The 20,928-nt window shown below is 50.6% G+C and overlaps 2 protein-coding genes across 2 annotated transcripts; both read right to left on the bottom strand.

The window, feature by feature from the left end:
• Positions 1-862: 862 nt before the first annotated feature.
• Positions 863-11,198, bottom strand: CD300LB (CD300 molecule-like family member b). The gene is given in 2 exon segments (NM_001105023.2): positions 863-1,635; positions 11,035-11,198. Coding segments are annotated over 2 exon segments (603 nt in total). The 5' UTR covers positions 11,075-11,198; the 3' UTR covers positions 863-1,072.
• Positions 11,199-15,925: 4,727 nt separating this feature from the next.
• Positions 15,926-20,708, bottom strand: LOC526163 (CMRF35-like molecule 6). Its single transcript, XM_024981081.2, has 4 exons — positions 19,717-20,708; positions 18,887-19,216; positions 17,866-17,989; positions 15,926-16,715 (listed from the first exon to the last, which is right to left on the bottom strand). Exons 1-4 carry the CDS (start codon positions 19,775-19,777, stop codon positions 16,607-16,609), a joined length of 624 nt encoding a protein of 207 aa, XP_024836849.1. The 5' UTR covers positions 19,778-20,708; the 3' UTR covers positions 15,926-16,606.
• Between the last annotated feature and the right edge of the window lie 220 nt (positions 20,709-20,928).

Genomic DNA, 20,928 nt, shown 5'->3' with positions numbered 1-20,928 from the left:
CAGTTCATCCCATCCTCCACGTGTAGTGGGAAGCTGCTCTGTAGCCCCAGGAGCTCAGCTGGGTGCTCTGTGATGACCTAGCAGGTGGGAAGAGGCGGTGATGGGTGCTCTGTGATGACCTAGTGGGTGGGAAGAGGCGGTGATGGGAAGGAGGTTCAGAAGGGACGGGAAATTGTATGCATATGGTTGATTTACTTCACTGTACAGAAGAAACCAATGCAACATTGTAAAGCAAGTATCCTCCAATTAGAAATTTAAAAGAAGAAAAAGGATGTATATAGTAATATATGACTAACTGAATCCCTTTGCTGTACAGTGGAAATTAACACAGCATTGTAAATCAACTATGGAGTTGGATCCCTGGGTTGGGAAGATCCCCTGGCGGAGGGCACTGCTAACCACTCCCGTATTCTTGCTTGGAGAATCCCAAGGGCAGAGGAGCCTGGTGGGCTACAGTCCGTGGGGTTGCAGAATTGGGCATGACTGAACAACTAACGCTTCCACAAATCAACTGTACTTCAAAAAAAATAAATTTTTAAGATGAAAAAAAATTACATTCTGATTAAAAAAGAATTCAAAAGAAAATGAAATAAAAGTAAGCACTGCGTTTTATTCTGGAGAGAGAGAAAAATCACACCGCAAGTTGAACTTTTTGGTTGAAGGTGGTGGGAATCCCTGGTCCTTTCTGCTCAATAATGCCCAAGCAAACGGGGCTCAAGAACAGATAGTTCTGGAAACAGGGCATGTAGTTACTGGCATGGAAATGAGCGAGGGGGATTCCAGAAGACTGGTGGATGAGAGGACCCCTTCCGGTGAAATAAATAGTGAACAATCGACAGTGATGAAGGAGATATATATCTCATTATGAGAAACTATGGAGATGATTTACTGTGAGCAGCCTGGTCTCCAGAGACCAGAGGCCCCAGAGCACCCTGGGTGGCCGGGTTCCTGGGGTTCAGCACTGGGACGCACTGGGTTACCCCAGATGTCCCTCTGTGCCCCTCTGCGTAATGACAGGTCCCGGGTGTGATGACCACAGGTTGGCCACTTCCTAGAGTGATGCTCTGGGACATCACTGCAGGGGCCTCAGAGAGACCTCGGGGATGCGGTGGGCAGCTGGGCTGGGAAGTGATGCTCTGCCTTGGTCTCTTCCCCTTCCTCCCCATCCGTCTGTCCCTTGGTCTTGCTCACACTCACTCTCAGACACCATCCTTTCTCTCCTGCCCTCGGGGAGGGGTGGGGAGGGGACTTCATTCTTCCAATCCTGAGCACCAGGGCCCCGGAGCGTAGACAGGAGGCTCTTACTTGGACCAACAGTCACTTTAATTTGTGTGCCCAGGTTGGCTCCAGGGTTCTCAATCCCGCACCAGTAAGTGTCTGCATCATCCGGCCTGAGCTCCTGCATGGTCACTGTGAACGAGCGGTTTCTCTGATTGTCCTTGATGGACACGCGGGCTCCTTTCTCTTCTCGCTCTAATCCCTGGGTTTCCACAAGGATCCGGCATGAGGCCCACCATGCTCCTCGGCACCACCACTTCTTACTGGTTTCCCATCCGGAGTCGTAGTGACATTGCACGCTCAACGACTCCCTCTCCCGGCCCCAAACGGACTCTGGGCCTCGGATGGACAAACAGCCTGGAAAACAGAACCCAGAATCCAGCTCATGCCAGAGCTAGGCCAGACTGATGTCCGAGCTTGCACCAGGGTGCCTGGCCTTCCCAGAAGCCCCCAGCTGATGCCTCAAGTCCACCTTCCTCCTCCCCACCAGCTGCCTGGGTCTCTTTGGTCCCCGTGTCCCTACACCTGCTCACCACATCTGCTTTTCTGGCACTTTCTTTCCGTGTACTCTCAACACTGTTCTCAACCGGCTCCTCCTCTTCTCCAGCCACCAGGTCCCCAAGGCCTCTGCGGGTTCTCTTCTCTCCCTTCCTCTTTAAATCTTGGTGTCAACAGTGGTGCTGTGTTGATAAATGCCTAACAACCTGTCTTCGGGGGTAAAAATAGTCTCCGGTTTGGAGTGCTTTCCAATTTCCGGAGCGTAAATATTCCCACGGCTGACGTCAGGCTATCCACGTGACATCACTGGGCACCGAGGTGGGAAGAGGTGTCCCCAGTCTGAGCCAGCTCTCCCGAGGAGGAGCCAGAGGAGGACCCGGGGTCCCCCCTCCAGCCTTTATCTTGTCTCACTGTATTACGCCCCCAAAGAGTGACTCTCCATTCCTTTGGTTTCAGTTCTTGCCTATATGCTGATGATTCCCAAATCCACATGTGTATCCCCGACTCTCCCCTTGGCCCCAGCCTGCCTGTGCACATGCTGAGTCGCTTCAGTCGTGTCCGACTCTTTGTGACCCCATGGACTGTAGCCCGCCAAGCTCCTCTGTCCGTGGGATTCTCCAGACAAGAATACTGGAGTGGGTTGCCATGCCCTCCTCCAGGGGATCGTCCCGACCCAGGGATGGAAGCTACATCTCTCACGTCTCCTGCACTGCAGGCAGATTCTTTACCACTAGTGCCACCTGGGAAGCCCTGGCCCCAGCCTACTGCTTGCAAATCCACACCGGACGTCTCTTTCCCAGAGTCAGTAGTTACAGAGCTATGACGCTTTTGAGGGGAGCTGCGTCGCACAGCTTTGGGGATCTCAGTTCCCCGACCAGGGCCTGAACCTGGGCCACAGTAGTGAAAGTGCAGAGTCCCAACGCCTGGACCACAGGGGACGTCCCGACAGTCACAGAACTGAACGCATCGCTCCTTCCATCCCGACTCACTCTCCTTCAGCACTTCCTCTCTCTTGTGGAGGATTGGCGTGGATGAACCAGCAAGGGTCTGCTGGGAGTGGAACTGGGTGTTCTGTTTTCTGTGAACTGAACGTTTAAACTCACTATGTTCAGAAACACAGATACTCTGTCCTTGGCCAGGACCATTTGTGCATTGCCCATGGGGCGATACGCTCACAGGAAGCCTCTCTTGACCATCCCACGGCCCCAGGGCCAGGGCGAGAGCTGGGGTCTGTGCAGGAAGGAAGCAGTCAGGTCTGTTGCACCAGGTGTCACCTCTCACACCTCAGACCTTCTCCCTGAAACTATTTTAGTTACTTGGGGTTTGCACTTATGGAAGCAGAATAACTCCCTCCCAAGACGCTCAAGTCCTGGGCTTCCCCTATGGTTCTTTGGCAAAGAATCCGCCTGCAATGCAGGCGCTATCAGAGACGCGAGTTTGATTCCTGGGCCAGGAAGATCCCCTGGAGTAGGAAATGGTAACCTACTTCAATAATCTTGCCTAGAGAATCCCATGGACAGAGGAACCTGCTGGGCTACAGTCCATGGGGTCACAAAGAGTCAGATACAACTGAGCGACTAAGCACACATCCTAATTCCCAGGAATTCACAGATGCGACTGAAACAAGGCTCTCAAGACGGAAAGCTTATCCTGGGTTATCCAGCTGGGTCCGTTGTAATCACAAGGGTCCTTAAATGTGAAAGCAGAAGGGACTTCCCAGGCGGTCAAGTGGTCAGGACTCCACGCTTCCACTGCACCCCTGGGTTCAATCCCTGGTCAGGGAACGCAGATTCCTACCAGCCACGTGATCAAAAAGGAAAAAAAAAGTGAAAGAGCTGAAGGAGAGTTAGTATCAGCATCAGAGATCTGAAGACAGAGAAAGGGCTCTCGAGCCAAGGACTGTGGGTGGCTTCTAGAAACTGGGAAAGCTGAGCAGACAGGCTCTTCTGTAGGGCATCCAGAAGGAGGGAACCCTTGCTGACCTCCTGAGTGTAAGCCAGTAGGACCGTTTTGGATTTCTGACCTTCAGAACTGTAAGAAAATAAGTCTGTGTCATTGCAAGCCCCGAGGCTTGTGGTAATTTGTTACAGCAGCCACAGTGAGTGGAGCGGAACCCTGTAGTGCCTGCCCACCTTGTCCTCTGCCTGCCATTCATCTGTGGAAAAACTTTAGCCCATGAATAAGTTTCATTAGAGAAGTGAGAACATGCAGAAGCCAAGAGAAACCGTCAGGAGAGACCAGATGATAGCGAAGCCGTCCTTAAGCATAGTCAGAGACCTTTAGTTCCTTCGCAAGGGCTACAGATAGCATTGTGAGCCACGCGCTGTGAGCAGTCTTACAGAGATGAGCCCCTCGCCAGGTGGAGAAGTTAATTACAGATGACCAGATTATAGCCATGACATAAGCTGCCACAATTCCAAGAACTGGCCTCAGGGAAATGAGAACAAACCGACCCTAGAACCGAAGACTAACTGTACTTAAAATAATACGATGACACTGGTCAGACCACTGATGACCAACTTCAAGTTGACTGTCAGAGCTGACTGTGCTGTTTCTGCATGGAGCCCCCTCCTGCAGTCTATAAAAGCTCTGGCCTCTTGACTGTCAGTGGGAGGGGGATCAGCCTTTCGGCAGGCGTCCGTGCCTAGCACCCACCCCGCCCTGTTGCTGGCATCGAAACTAAAGCAAACTTCCCACCAACCTGGTGTCTTTAATGGCTTTTGAGCAGCGAGCAGCCCGCCCCTGCTTTTGGTTATAAGAAAGTAGTGTAGATTTCAATCAGCAGAACTAATGCTACTCTCTCCTCAAACCAGCACCACCACGAGCACCTCTAACTGGAGACCCTGGCACCTTCGCTGCCCTGTCCTCTCCCTTCCCCGTCCACAACAACGGGTAACCAGTTAGTCAGCTCTCCCTCAAAAACGGGGGCTTCCCTGGTGGCTCAGTGGGAAAGAATCCACCTGCCAATGCAGGAGACTTGGGTTTGATCCCTGGGCCAGGAGGACCTCTGGAGAAGAAATTGCCAACCCACTCCAGTATTCTTACCTGGGAAATCCCATGGACAGAGGAGCTCAGCGGGCTACAATCCATAGGGTCACAAAGAGTCAGACAGGATTGAGCGACTTAGCCCAGGACACCCCAGAAATGCTTGTCCAAATGACTGTCTTGTTTCCTCTGCCGTCAAGGTCCACGGGGACAGCCTGACATATGCTAGAAAGAGACTGAGCTTTGGACCCAGAAAGACCTGTTGGCCACAGGCTAGTTGGGAAACTTTAGGTTGCTTCCTCTCTGAGCCTTGCTTCTGTATTTGTAAACTGGCTAGCTGCTTTCCACCTTGCAGGTTCTTCTTGGGGATGTGAGCAACCCTCAACACTCAGGAGTTGCCCCATCAGTGGTAGCCCAGCTGCAGCCCTGCTCTGCTGCCTGGGTCACAGCAGCAGCACCCCTTGGGGTTCCCAGCCCCCACTGCACCCCTCCTCCTGTCTCGTCTGCACATCGCCACTGGAGTTTGTTTTTTACCAAAATTGTCCCCAGATCCTCCTCAATGACACTTGCCATGAGCACTTAAAATCTTTCAGGACCTCTCCTGCAGCCACTTCCCGCTGCCTTGGAATGATTTTAAATGCCTGAGTTTGCTACACTTAAAATGGATAAGCAAAGACCTACTGTCCAGCACAAGGAACTCTGCCCCATGTTACCGGGCAGCCTGGATGGGAGGAGAGCTTGGGAGAGAATGAATACATTGTGTGTATGGCTGAGTCCCTTCTCTGTTCACAAGAAACTGTCACAACACTGTTAATCTGCTCTGCTCCAACACAAAATAAAGTTTTTTTAAAAATGTCTCAGTGTGGTCGTTAGGTCTTTTACAGTCTTGACCCCCATTCTCTGTCCAGTGCCACTTCCTGTGGCTCCCTGCCTCCCACTCTGCCCACCCCCACTTTCCTCTTTCCCTGACTCTGACAGCCTCCTAAGAGGCTGTGTCACTGCCCTTCTGCTTCCTTCCAGCTAGAAAGCCCTGCTCCCAGCCCTGCCTATCTCCTAGGCATTCTCCAGGTCTCCTTCAAGGTTCAGCCTCCTCTGCAGCCTTCCTCCTTTTGCCCCCACTGCTCCACAGCGCTTTACGGGAAGCTGAATGCTGCATTGGAGTTTTACCATCCTTAGCAGTCTCTCTCTCTGCCTCCCTTGCTAGGACGCTCCGTTCCAAGGAGCAGAGATCTTGTGTTTGTTTCTTTTTCTCTCTTCCCAGCCCCAGCCCCTGTGACTTACACAGTGTCTGGATCCTGGTTGGTACTGTTGAAGTTGGTGATTAATTTTGAAAAGAAGCTGGTCATTATGATCTCAGAGAGACTCATCCAAGTCTAGGATCAACTACAGTTTCCACACCAATGAGAAATGAAGTGTAAGGTGCTAGCTGGATTGCTATCCAAACAGTGAACACTGGAAACAAATCCAAAGCCACCAGTGGGAGGCGGGGCTAATAGACTGTGATCTATCCGACATGTGGTTCAAAGAAAAAGACAGGGACTTGGCTGGTGGTCCAGTGGCTGATTCCCCACTCGCACGGCGGGTGGCCCAGGTTCGATCCCCAGTCGGGGAACTAGATCCCACATGTTGCAGCTAATACCCAGTGCAACCAAATAGCTACATACACGTTAAAAGAGAAGACAGATCATAACGACGAGAAAGACGTCCCAGACAGATTGCTATTGTGTTAAAACAAGTTGCCTGACAGAGTGCGTGTGATTCCACTTCCTTAGTATTTTGATAGCCCATGCATAGGGGGGAAAAATTGATCTTTAATAAGTGGTTAGTGTTGAGTTTGAGGTTTTTGAGTGGAAATTTCACTTTCTAAGTCACACATTTCTATTTTGTCAAAATCTTCAAAAACATAATTAACCGATAATAAGTAAGTAATGCTCAAAATTCTCCAAGCCAGGCTTCAGCAATATGTGAACCGTGAAATTCCTGATGTTCAAGCTGGTTTTAGAAAAGGCAGAGGGACCAGAGATCAAATTGCCAACATCCGCTGGATCATGGAAAAAGCAAGAGTTCCAGAAAAACATCTATTTCTGCTTTATTGACTATGCCAAAGCCTTTGACTGTGTGGATCACAATAAACTGTGGAAAATTCTGAAAGAGATGGGAATACCAGACCACCTGACCTGCCTCTTGAGAAACCTGTATGCAGGTCAGGAAGCAACAGTTAGAACTGGACATGGAGCAACAGACTGGTTCCAAATAGGAAAAGGAGTACATCAAGGCTGTATATTATCACCCTGCTTATTTAACTTCTATGCAGAGTACATCATGAGAAACGCTGGACTGGAAGAAACACAAGCTGGAATCAAGATTGCCGGGAGAAATATCAATAACCTCAGATATGCAGATGACACCACCCTTATGGCAGAAAGTGGAGAGGAACTCAAAAGCCTCTTGATGAAGGTGAAAGTGGAGAGTCAAAAAGTTGGCTTAAAGCTCAACATTCAGAAAACGAAGATCATGGCATCCAGTCCCATCACTTCATGGGAAATATATGGGGGAACAGTGGAAACAGTGTCAGACTTTATTTTTTTGGGCTCCAAAATCACTGCAGATGGTGACTGCAGCCATGAAATTAAAAGACACTTACTCCTTGGAAGGAAAGTTATGACCAAACTAGATAGCCATATTCAAAAGCAGAGACATTACTTTGCCAACAAAGGTTCGTCTAGTCAAGGCTATGGTTTTTCCAGTGGTCGTGTATGGATGTGAGAGTTGGAATGTGAAGAAGGCTGAGCGCCGAAGAATTGATGCTTTTGAACTGTGGTGTTGGAGAAGACTCTTGAGAGTTCCTTGGACTGCAAGGAGATCCAACCAGTCCATTCTGAAGGAGATCAGCCCTGGGATTTCTTTGGAAGGAATGATACTAAAGCTGAAACTCCAGTACTTTGGCCACCTCATGGGAAGAGTTGACTCATTGGAAAAGACTCTGATGCTGGGAGGGATTGGGGGCAAGAGGAGAAGGGGATGACAGAGGATGAGATGGCTGGATGGCATCACTGACTCCATGGACATGAGTCTGAGTGAACTCCGGAGTTAGTGATGGACAGGGAGACCTGGCGTGCTGTGATTCATGGGGTCGCAGAGAGTCGGACACAACTGAGTGACTGAACTGAACTGAATAATGAACATAATTAACAGCTTTTTTTTTTTCATTAAAAAGGAGTCAATTAAGAGAATTGCTAAAAAAAGACAGGAATTGATGTAAATTAAAATCTTATGTAAGAGTCAGCAGAAAGGGTCCTTTTTTTTTCCCTTAAAAATAAATAACACAGCTATAGTAGGAAGCAAAAGCACAATGAATACAGATTCTATCTGCTGGTGATCATAAACAGCAGAAAACAGGTATGGATACTTGGAAACACAAACGCCACCCACCCCAGGGTAGGGAATTTAACAGAATCATCCAGCACTCATAACGTGATGCGGCTTGTTTTTTAAAAATACATGGGAGGTTTTTATAAACAGAGATTATGATGGATAATAAACTGTTCATTGGACCTACGTGTGTTTTCAAGAGTTTTTTGTTGTTGTTGATTTTTAGTTTTTGTTTTTTGGCCTTGCTGCTGCAGCTTGCAGGATCTTAGTTCCTGACCAGGGATTGAACCTCCGGGCCCCAGCAATGAAAGCAAGAAGTCCTAACTACTGAACCTCCAGGGAATTCCTCCAAGAACTGGTCTGAAGGAAGAGAGAAAAATGATACGACAGTACTGCTGACCTGGGAGCAGAACTCTGAGAAATGTAGCTGATGGGTTTTAAAAGCCTAAGCCTGTTTGGGGCTTCCCTGGTGGTTCAGACAGTAAATAATCTGCCTGCAATACGGGATACCCAGGTTTGATCTGTGCGTCCAGCGAGAAGATCCCCAGGAGAAGGGAATGGCTACCCAACCGGGTATTCTTGCCTGGAGAACTTCATGGACAGAGGAGCCTGGCTGTTTGAATTTCAATTTCAATTTTTTTTTTGGCTTTCGTGAATTTGAGATATAAACTTTCTTTTTCATGTCAAGCTTTCAGGAAAGTTTGCCCTCTGCAAAATTCTTGGGTGGACAGTCCTGTCTCAAAATCAAGATCATGGTTAATCTCCACATCTAGGCTGATAGCGAGTGACAAATGACGCATAAAAATGAGTCAAATTCACCCAAGGGGGGCTCAGAGCAGAGGTCCTATTCCAGAGGGAGGGTGTGTTGTGCAGTGGGGTTTGATCCTGTCTTAGTTTCCATTTATGGGGCTGAGAGGTCTGGGCTGGTGTTCCCCAGACGTCATGCCAGCCCAAGCTAAGAGAAATAGTTTCTGGGGTGCAAATCTGGGCCCCTGGCTATTCTTGCAACACTTCGCTCTTTGGAGAACAGAAATCTCTTATTCCATTCTCAGGGTTGTTGGGGGTCAAGATACCAAGCAGATGAATGTCCAACCAGAAGCTGGGTCGCTGTGACTTCACCATGCCCACCTTCTCTCCTGCCTTTCACAGAGGAAACCCAGGGCGGCTGATGGTGTCTAGACGTGAAAACTTGACTGGCTCACTCTTTTTTCCATCCTTGACTAACTTCATGCCCAAGTTCGTTCAGAATTGGAAGAGGAGGGACTCATCCCCTCTCGCAAGGCCAACCCTCCCCCCAAGCCACCAATCGGCCTGTGTGGCTGTGCGAGTGTGTGTGTTATTCTGTGTCCCTGTGAGTGAATATATGTGTGTGTCTGTGTGTCCATACGAGTGTGTGTGTGTGTGTGTTGTGAGCGTGTGAGAATATAGACGTGAACTGGCATGTGATTCCATAGGTATGTATGTGTGTATGGGTGAGTGTGTTGTGTACATGCATGTAGGAGCATGTGATCCCAACACAGTCCACCCACGCCCTTCTCCTTGGCCTCCCGGTGAGCTGGACGTTGAGGTTAAGAGAGAGAGGAGATGGAGGGCTGGGCTTGGAACTCAGATGGAAAGCTGGACCCCGGGGGTAGATGCAGACATTCTGAGCGGTCATCCTTTGGGATTCTGGGCCGTCTGGGGTCGCTGTTAGTGACATGGCCGTCACAGACAAGCCAGTCCCACAAGCCATCCACAGGTATCATCAGAAGGCTTCTTCAGCATCAATACCATCAACAATGGCAGTGAGAATTCAGGGACTCCCACAGCCCTACCATCTGAATGGTAGAGTCCTACATCATTAGAGCTAGAAAGGGCTCAAGGACTCCCATCCCATCGGAAATCCAACAAGGAACCAGAACTCGGCTCTCCGGACTCCTTGGCCGTGCTCTTTCCTGCGGCCCCTCCACGGAGTGGTCTGTGAGCGTCACATGGTCAGTCCCCAGGCCTGGAGGGTGACCCACACCTACTGCCTACATTGTGCAAGCTTCCACACTGTTTCCTGGACGCTAGGGCAATGGTTTTCCATAGAAGAGAAGCCCCTCCTGTCACCCAGCAGTTTCCTCTTTGAAAGCCTCCATTCCTGGGCAGGATATCCCGGGCCTTTCAGAGTCCTATCTGTGGCGCTCCTAACCTCAGTTCCAACCAGTTACCCCAAGCCTCTCTGAGAATTCAGAGCTCCCTCTGCACGAACCCAGCGTCCTTTCTCAAGCCTCCAACCCTTGGCATGCAGTTCCCTCTCTGAGGAACATTGGTCCCTCTTCTCCACGTGAAGAGCTGATCCTTATATTCTCCCAAGCTCATCAGATGGACAGTTGCCATGAGACTGTTCTGCTCGGCTCGTGGGAACTTAGTTCCCTGACCAGAGATTGAACCCAGGCCCTCAGCAGTGAAAGTGCAGAGTCCTAACTGCTGGACCACAAGGGAACTCCCAGCTCCTCTTTTTAATGGTCAGTCCTATTTCTCTTTTCCCTTCCTCAGGGCCAGATGCCTGCCTGGTACAAAGAGGAACCTAGTGAAATTTCGCTGGATGAAGTAACAAAGTCAGCTCTCATTTCCCCAAGATATTCTTCCTCGTACCTGGGACAAGGGCTTCTCAGGTGGCACAGTGGTAAAGAACCCACCTGCCAAGGCAGGAGAGTCAAGAGATGTGGATTATAATCCTGGGTCAGGAAGATCTCTGGAGGAGGGCATGGCAACCCACTCCAGTATTCTTGCCTGGAGAACCCCGTGGACAGAGGAGCCTGGTGGGATAGTCCCAGGGTAGCAAAGAGTTGGACACAACTTAGTGACTTAGCATGCACACATATCTGGCACAGACCCTCCACCCCCTCACCCCCTGCAGGGCCCCAGCCCGCTCACCTGGGAGACTGAGAAGAAGCAGAGCTGGGGGCAGCCTCATGGTCCTGCCTCCAGGTTCCTCTCCCCGCTGACTTACAAACTGGGAAGCACGCCCAGGTGCCAGCTGACTCTCAAAGCTCTGGGCACAGGCAGGTTGGTGCCCTCTGCCTGTCCAGACTGCCTTTGAGTTTCTTACTCATTCGCTTCCTTTTATAGAGTGAGTGTTTCCTGCTTTTAATTATTCAGCATAAGCAGTGCTGTTTCTTGGTGGGGCTGGGTCACAGGGCATGAGAGTGTGCACTAGGTAAGAAAGAGGAAGCTAGGGAGCTGTGCAAGGGAGAAAGGGGGCCTGTGTCTGCAGAGGGGTCAGAGGAGCGGGTATCTGACCTACCAGGCCTTGGGTCTGGTGTCAACTCCAGAAGTGATTCTCCATGAGAGCAATAGGTCCCAGCAGCAGGAAACTCTCCAACTCACATGTTAGGTGTCCATGCTTGGCACACCTGCTGATGCCTCCGTCCAGGTGTTACAGCCATGTGCATAAATGTGCCGGCTACGAAATGAGACGAACCAGGGCTCTAACCCCATGAGCACCACATATAAGCCATAGAACTATGGACAACTTACGTAATCTTTCTGAGCCTCAGTGTTTATATCTGTAAAATGGACTAATAAGAGTTGTTATGAGAATTTAGTGAGGAAACGTATGAGAGGTTCCAAAAACAGAGTTCTGGGGTATGGTTAGCACGGTGTGTCCTTATTCGTACCCTGGGCAAGACTTCAGACTTTAAATGAAGAGTAGGATTAAAATAAGCACAGGATGGGGCTTCCCTGGCAGTCCAGGGGTTAAGACTCTGTGTTCCCACTGCAGGGGGCTTGGGTTCCATCCCTGGTCCGGGAACTAAGATCCTGCATGCCACAGAGTGTAGCCAAAAAAGAAAAAAGCCCAGGACAAGAGGCTGAGAAGAAGCCAGTGGACTGGGTTTCCTCACTAATAATAGGACAAATTCTAATCTTCACCAGATATCATTTAATTCAGATCACAATATATATAACCCAGGAGTAAAACTCTTTAAGAGCAGTTCTGAGAGGCAAGTGAGGGTGTTTCTTTCCAGGTGTCCAGAGCCAAATTGGACAGGGAGCCGTCCCTGGAAGTCCTGTGCTTTGGTGGCTCAGCACACATTCAGAAGGGCTGGGGGGAGTAAGAGGACCTTAGTCACGTACCAGGGCGCAATGGGCCCGAGAAAGTGAGGGGAAGTAGGAAAAGGTTTGGGATATGAGTCTCCCCCAGGTTTTCTCAGAACCAGTCAGTTCACTGCCCCACCATCTTCACTTCTCTGGGAAGGTGGAGCAAGTCTGCTGCTGCTATAAAAAATGTAGGGAGTTCCCTCGGATGTGCAGATGACACCACCCTTGTGGCAGAAAGAGAAGAACTAAAGAGCCTCTTGATGAAAGTGAAAGAGAGAGTGAAAAAGTTGGCTTCAAACTCAACATTCAGAAAACTAAGATCATGGCATGTGGTCCCATCACTTCATGGCAAATAGATGGGGAAACAATGGAAACAGTGAGAGACTTTATTTTGGGGGGCTCCAAAATCACTGCAGATAGTGACTGCAGCCATGAAATTAAAAGACACTTGCTACTTGGAAGAAAAGTTATGACCAACCTAGACAGCATATTAAAAAGCATTATTTTGCCAACAAAGGTCCGTCTAGTCAAATCTTTGGTTTTTCCAGTAGTCATGTATGGATGTCAGAGTTGGACTATAAAGAAAGCTGAGTCCTGAAGAATTGATGCTTTTGAACTGTGGTGTTGGAGAAGACTCTTGAGACTCCCTTGGACTGCAAGGAGATCCAACCAGTCCATCCTAAAGGAAATCAGTCCTGAATACTCATTGGAAGGACTGATGCTGAAGCTGAAACTCCAATACTTTGGCCACCTGATGCAAAGAACTGACTCATTGGAAAAGACCCTGATACTGGGAAAGATTGAAGGCGGAAGGAGAAAGGGATGACAGAGGATGAGATGGTTGGATGGCATCACTGACTCAATGGACGTGAGTTTGAGCAAGCTCCGGTCATTGGTGATGGACAGGGAGGTCTGGTGTGCTGCGGTTCATGGGGTCTGAAAGAGTTGGACACGACTGAGGGACTGAGCTGAACTGAACTGAATGTAATAAAGGAGAGAAACCACATTACCCTGAATACTCATTGGAAGAACTGATGCTGAAGCTGAAGCTCCAATACTCTGGCCACCTGATTCAAAGAGCCAACTCATTGGAAAAGACCATGATGCTGGGAAAAGTTGAGGGCAGGAGAAGGGGGTGACAGAGGATGAGATGGTTGGATGGCATCACCAATTGAATGGACATAAACTTGGGTGAACTCCGGGAGGTGATGAGGGACAAGGAGGCCTGGTGTGCTGCAGTCCATGGAGTCATAAAGAGTTGGACACGACTGGATGACGGAACAACAACATGCAAAGCATTATATACAAATCCAGTACTTTTCATGAGAAGCTAGGAATGGAAAGATATCTATAAGGAAACATTCTGCAAACATTAAAACCAGTGGTAGGGACTTCCCTGGGGATCGAGTAGTTAGGACTCCATACTTTCAATGCCAAAAGTGAAAGTCGCTCAGTCACATCCGACTCTTTGCGACCCATAGACTATATAGTCTGTGGAATTCTCCAGGCCAGAATACTGGAGTGGGTAGCCGTTTCCTCCTCCAGGGGATCTTCCCAACCCAGGGATCAAACCCAGGTCTCCCACATTGCAGGCAGATTCTTTACCAGCTGAGCCACAAGGGAAGTCCTGCAAGCCTCAGGGCACGGTCAAAGGGAAAAAAGGCAAATCATGAAAAGGCTTCCCTTTAAAAGCAGGAGGAAGACCAGGATGTTCATAAGGATGACTTCGACTCAAGGCTTTGATTGGCTCATGGAATAAATAGAACGAGAAACAAAAGAAATGAGAACTGGAAATGAAGAAACCAAATTCCAAATTATTATAGGTGATTTGATTGTCTACACATAAAGCTAGAAGGAGCTGGGTTTTAGCAGGGTTGCTATATGTTGGAGTTTCTCTTTTTATTTCTAGTTTCTTGAGTGTTTTTCATGATGAAAAGGGGTTAAATTTTATCAAATATTTTTTTCTGCTTCAGTTGAAATGATCTTGTGGTTTTTTTTCTCAACATAGTTTATTCTTCCTTTTAAATTTGATTAATTGTAAAATTTATATGGAAGAGGGAATGGCCAATATTTGCAAAGACTCCTAATGTCAGACAACAATGTGCAGTAATGTCCTATCAGATAGCAAGACTTTTAGTAAAGCTGTAACAACAGTTTTCAGAGTCAATTAGACAAATAAAACGGGATAAAGGCTCTAGGGAAAAAGTCCAAGAATACACAGAAATCAAACGTAGGGACAAAGCTCTGTGACATTGGTCTTGGCAATGATTTTTTTAATATAACACCCAAAGCATAATCAATAAAAGCAAAAATTAATAAGTGGGACTGCATCAAATTTTAAAGCTTATGCACAGTAAAAGAAGCAATCAACAAAAATGAAAAGGAAACTTACAGAATGGGAGAAAAAATTTGCAAACCATACTTCGGAATAAGGGGTTAATATCTCAAATATATAAAGAAATCATACAACTCAACACGAAAAAAAAAATCCAGTTTAAAAATTGTGGTGAGGAATTCCGTCTCTGCAGCCCAGTGATGAGCAGTCCACTCTGTCACTGCCTAGGGCATGGGTTCGGTTCCTGCTTGGGGAACTAAGATCCCACAAGCCTAAAGGGGTGGCCAAAAAGAAAAACGGCAGAGAAACTGAGTAGACAGTTTTCCAAAGTGTCCATTTCATGGCCAACAGGTCCATGGAAAGATAGTCAACATCGCTAACCACCAGGGAAATGCCAATCGCTTCTCGCCTATAGAATGGCAATCACCAAGAAGACGACAGTTAACAAGGGCTGGCAAGAATGTGGAGACGAGGGAATCGCTGTGCATCGTTACCTCTATGAAAAATAGCATGGAGGTGCCTCAAAACCTGAAGAGAAGAACTACCATATCACCTGGCCATCCCACTTCTAGATGTGTATCAGAAGGAAGTGAAAACAGGGTCTCGAAGAATACTCACACACCGTGTTCACTGCAATAACAGCAGATGAAGAGACGAAGAAGGCATGGTGTGCACGCACGGAGAAATGGAGGCTGTGCGTCAGTTATATCTAAAAATACCTGGAAAAAATGAAAAGAAAGTAATCTTGGGGACTGTTAAAAATATATGAATGCTCTGAGCGGAGGATAAATTAGGAGTCTGAGGTTAACATATACATACTACTATATATATTGAATAAAATAGTTAATCGACAAGGACCTACTGTATAGCACCAGGACCTCTCGTCAATACTCTGGAACAACCTCTATGGGAGAAGAATCTAAAAAATAGATATATGTATATGTATGTATTAGGAGAAGGCAATGGCACCCCACTCCAGTACTCTTGCCTGGAAAATCCCGTGGATGGAGGAGCCTGGTGGGCTGCAGTCCATGGGGTCTCGAAGAGTCAGACACGACTGAGCGACTTCACTTTCACTTTTCACTTTTATGCATTGGAGAAGGAAATGGCAACCCACTCCAGTGCTCTTGCCTGGAGAATCCCAGGGACAGGGGAGCCTGGTGGGCTGCCATCTATGGGGTCGCACAGAGTCGGACATGACTGGAGCGACTTAGCAGCAGCAGCAGCATATGTATGTATTGCACTGATTGCCGAGGAAGGCTTTCTTATCTCTCTTTGCTCTTCTTTGGAACTCTGCATTGGAAGGACTGATGCTAAAGCTGAAACTCCAGTACTTTGGCCACCTCATGCAAAGAGTTGACTCACTGGAAAAGACTCTGATGCTGGGAGGGATTGAGGGCAGGAGGAGAAGGGAACGACAGAGGATGAGATGGCTGGATGGCATCACCGAGTCGATGGACGTGAGTTTGGGTGAACTCCGGGAGTCGGTGATGGACAGGGAGGCCTGGTGTGCTGTGATTCATGGGGTTGCAAAGAGTCGGACACGACTGAGCGACTGAACTGAGAACTGAACAGATACGTACGTATAACAGAATCATTTTACTGTACACCTAAAGCTAACACAACATTGTAAATCAACTCTATTCCATTATAAAACAAACATTAAATTAAACTGACAAAGAAGATGCTGGGTTGACAAACCTGTGTGTGTATATACATACACACTCTGGAAAATCATGCGCACATATATGGTAAAACCAGGAAGAAAGGAGATGATGAATGTAAAATCCAGAGTTAAAGGAGGAACTTAGGGCTTCAAAATTTTTAACGACGTCTATTACTTAAGCTGCAAGGTATACACTCAAGTGTTATAGGGCATTCCTGGTTTAAAGAGTAGGCATTTATTAGGTATATTCTTTTGTTTGTATGATACATCGCAAGAAAAAGTTTCCTAAAAGTTCACCTAGTGTTCTGACAGCGACACTGGCACTGAATTTATTGGTCAGGAGTCATTTCCGTCCACCAGGGGGGGCTGTGACCCTGAGCAGGCATAGCAACAGATGTCACTGGTTCTCAGCTTCTCCTGGGCCTGTGGACCCAGAGGGCAGCACCGCGCATGCCCAGGAGCAGGGGCACCTTCAGGAAGACCAGCAGCAGGAAGTGGGCGCTGCCCAGCGGGGGCCTGTATGGAACACGGGGACAGTGAACCGCATCCTTAGAGAGATGCCCTGGTCTCTCCACCCCCGCCCCCCAGAGCTGAGGGCACGGCAGTCCACATGAAGATCACCCCCCAGACAGGGCAGCCCTGCTCTAAGGCCTTCTGCTCCCCTTCTCTCTGCTTAACAATCCCCTTGAGAATTAGGCCTGTGAGCGTGAGGGTGAGAATCACTTGAGGGGGACCAGGGATCCTGGCGGGATCTGGGCAGGAGGAGGGTTCCTTCCAAGGCCCTCCACATGTGGGGCTACCCTATCTGGGGTACAGTAATCAGTCGTGTCTCCTCTCCTATAAACAGCGTTTTCCATGAAGGAAGGAACTGTTCTATTCACAGGGAGAAACTCATACCAGCTTGATGCCTCTGAAGACCAGCCCTTAAACATCTGCCGTATACTCTAACATGAAATAAAAATTAAATTTAAAAAAGTCATATGGTGAACGTTAAAAAAACAAGTGACGGTAGTAGTCGATGGATGAATGAATGACTCCCTGAGCTCTCTCCGCCCCAGAGGCTGGGGTTCTTCGACAGGATGACACATCTGACCAGGGTTCTGGGGGGCACGGGTCACAGTGCAGGGGCCAGTGATGCCCAGAGCTTCTGCCACCTGCTCTGCCCTGGACCGGGTCCTGAGGCCTCCTTTTATGGGACATTTGCACTCACTTTTCTCTCTACCTAGAGTTTTATTTTTGCAGAAACCTTAATGCCAGGCTCCCAAGATCCTGCAGGTCTCCCCTCAAAGGATTCAGCCAGGCGTCCCTGCTTATCATGTATTAAATAGCAAATCTAATCACCTTCCCACACACACTCTCACCAAAACCCCAGTGACTGGTATCTCTCCATAGTACTCATCCCAAACCACCACATTTACATAGGAGCTCTGTGTGGACTGTCCAGGGCGTGACTTGCCCCTTACAGCACAACTCTCATCAGAGCCGGATCCTGCCTGGGTGGTCTTACTGCATCCACAGCAGAGCCCCAGGCACGTAGTGGGACCTTCACAGTCCGGTGTGGGAATAAACGAGGGGCCCGGAGACGGAAGACCCAAATCCCCGACCTGTCCCCTCACCCAGAGGAGAAACCACCCAGGTGCCAATGTCCTGGGACGTGGCCCCTTACCGAGGAGGTTGGCCGGGATCGGGGGTCTCCTGAGCAGATGCGGTGCTCCAGGTGGGCACTGACAGGGTCGTGGGAGCGCCTGGGGAGCCCGTGGGCCTCTCGGGGCCGCTGGCTGTAGCAGGGGCTGAGGGAGAAGCACAAGGCAGGCCCCGTTTCCTTCCCCGCGTCCCACACTCTGTCCCCGTGTGGCTGTGACTCACACAGTCAAGGTCACTCGGGCCATCTGGTCAGGGGTCCACCGCTCCCCATGGCCTCACCCAGGCCTGGCCAGTCCCTGGGCCCCCCTCCCCCCACCCCTCCAGATGCACCCTGGGCAGGTGAGCACGGTCAATGCCAAGTGGAAAGCAGGAGGGACAGAGAGGGTCAGCCTGGAAGGGCAGGGCGAGTCCCAAGAGGGACAGAGTAGGGGCTCCGTTTTGCGTTTTCCTTGGGGTTACAAGAGAAGCCCCAGAACCCCAGGAGGTCCTTCCAGAACACTGGAGGGTCACTGGTGGCCTCTGGGCCAGCACAAGGGCAGGGTATGCACTGGAAGCGGGGATGGTGGTGAAGCCCGGTGCAGGTGCGGGCTCTGGAGCAGGTCCCACCCCTGGGCTCAGGGTAGGGCCTGTCTCAGTTCCTCAGGGCCCGGGGTCAAGGCCGGCCTGTATGCAGTGAGGCCTTGTGAGAGTGCGCCCCCCGTAGGCAGAACCCCGCACAGGCCAGAAAGAGACATGGGCCCCTTGAGAGTGGACGTGCGCTTGTGAGGAGAGCAGACATCCTGGACCCCAGAGCAGGATGCCCGCCTGCCCGTGAAGCAGGAAGATGCACACCTTAACGGTGTCCATGTGTAGCTGTAGGGTGGCCCCACTCACAGACAGAGATGTGCGTGTGTGCAAACAAGCATGGGCCCAAGACACCACCCATAGCCAGGCTCACCGCCCAACCCCCTCCTGGTCATCCTGGCCCAGCCTTTCTGTCCCACTTCCTTCCTGAGGGTCCAGGTGACCAGCCTGGTGCTGGAGTGAGGGTGGAGGATGCTCACCTGTGATCACAGACACCTCCACCTCGAAGATGGGGTCAAATGTAGATAACACATCGATCCCACACCAGTACGTTCCCGCATCCTCCTCTCTGAGGTTCTCCAAGGTCACTGTGAAGGTGAGGCTTGCAGGATGGTCTCTGATGGACACGCGGCCCCTCCTCACTTCTCTCTCTGACTCTGTGGTCTCCACCATCCTCCACGATAACACACATGGGGGTTTGCACCAGTATTTGGTATTGTTTATGAATTCCTCCTGGTACTGACACTCCACGCTCAGGGATCTCCCCACGATGCCCGTCACTCTGCGGGGGCCGCTCAGGGACAAACAGCCTGGAAAACACAACCGGGTCTGGCTCTCCATCAGGTGGGCCTGGGTCAAACGAATCCCAGATGCGGGTCCCTGAAGGGCCCGTGGGGTCTGGAGGAGGCCAAGGCAGAAAGGGAGCCTTCCTCACATCCAGGGGAGGAAGACAGGGAGGAGCTTCCCTCCTCACAGAGGAGAGGGTGTCCTTGGAGACAGAAGAGCCCAGGATGGGAAAACCTCCATGTGTGTGTGAGTGTGTGTGTGTGTGTGTGGTGCCCCAAGAGGTCATCCCTGACTGTGACCATTAAGGTGTGACCATCACAGGCGCCCCCTCCCACCAGCACAGTGGGCCAGGCTCACCTGCTTCATGCCCTGAACCCTCCTGCTTGCTGGTGAGATAGGCGGCAGCCCCTCCTGGAACTTCCCCCCACCTCCTGCTGCTGGCCCCACCCCCACCCCCCCAACCCTGTTGACCCAGCTCCGGCCCTGCACCCTCCTCTCCCACAGGAAGGGCTGAGCCACCTACCTGGGAGCTGGAGCAGCAGCAGAGCTGAAGGCAGCCACCCGGCCCTGCCCCTCGGGGTCATTTCCCCAGTAGGGATGTCACCTGAAGCAGCGCCAGGCCAAGGAGAGGGACAAGGTTGAGCCTCTTCAAAGGAGTCCCTCCCAGTCCTCACTTCTGCTCCTCTGGGCCTCTCTGCTTCCTGGTCCCGGCCCAGGTCAGCTCAGGTGGTCCAGGGGGCAGGGGGCAGGAAGCTTAGGGGGAGGGGAACACAGTTGGTCCAGCCCGCTGCCCTCAGCTCCACCCAGTTCAGCGACTAGACACGTGCCAGGCCACTCGATCGGGGAGGCTGCTCACTCCTCGCCCAACCCACAGCAGATCATCTCTCAGTCTCACACGCCCGTCCACAAGCTGGGTTCCTCTTCCATGGCACATCCCCGCCCTCTGCGATGCGTCATTTCATTGTGGTCAGGATGGGAAGTCTGAGGGTGGATGTCATGCTCATCCATCCTCCCCAGTCCTGGTGGTGACCAAGGGGTCACTGTCTCCCCACCTGCAGCTCTGGGCGACCACAAGACTCTGCCCCCACAGAACCCCAAATCCTCTTCCTTCCCCGGCAATTCTGCCTTGTGACCCCAGACAACTTCCTACGTCCCACCTTGGCTCTGGTTCCCCTCAGGGTACACATCCCTCGGGCTGTGGCCTCCCCCCTCTAGGCCCCTCACTGCCCAAATACACACAGAACAGCGGTTGCAAACCCTCAAGACCCCTTCTTCACGCTCCGCCTCTGGGCAGAGTCTACTCCCCTTTGAGAAGCAGAGAGAGACTGACAATGGAGGCCAGGGGAGAGGACTCTGGATGAGAAGCTGGGGACCTGGGGGCTGAGGGGAGCCTCCTCCCCCATCAGTGGCACAGAGCGGGTGGGCGAGGGCACGGGCTGCTGGGGCCTCTCTGGATCCACGTGATGAGCAGGGGTCTCTTGACGGTGCCGAAATGAGGGAGGGGATAACCCGCAGAGAGGAGACAGACTGCCCATCCTCACTCACAGTGGCGCGCTCACGTGACATGCAGAGCCAGCAAGTCAAATCTTCCTGGGCAGTGGGACCAGGTAACGGGGGAATGCAGTCCTGCCCTCGGGTAGGTTTTTTCAGCTTCTCAAGATTGTCTGCAGAAACCAGGGTCCCCCATTCCTCCCATGTGGGTCTTGACTCTCCCCAGTTCCTAGGCTCGGGCAGT

Source organism: Bos taurus, chromosome 19, assembly GCF_002263795.3.
Source record: "Bos taurus isolate L1 Dominette 01449 registration number 42190680 breed Hereford chromosome 19, ARS-UCD2.0, whole genome shotgun sequence".
In the NCBI taxonomy this organism is placed as follows: Eukaryota; Metazoa; Chordata; class Mammalia; order Artiodactyla; family Bovidae; genus Bos; species Bos taurus.
Note: the sequence above shows the minus strand (reverse complement) of the source record. Positions and strands in the feature narration are given on the sequence as shown.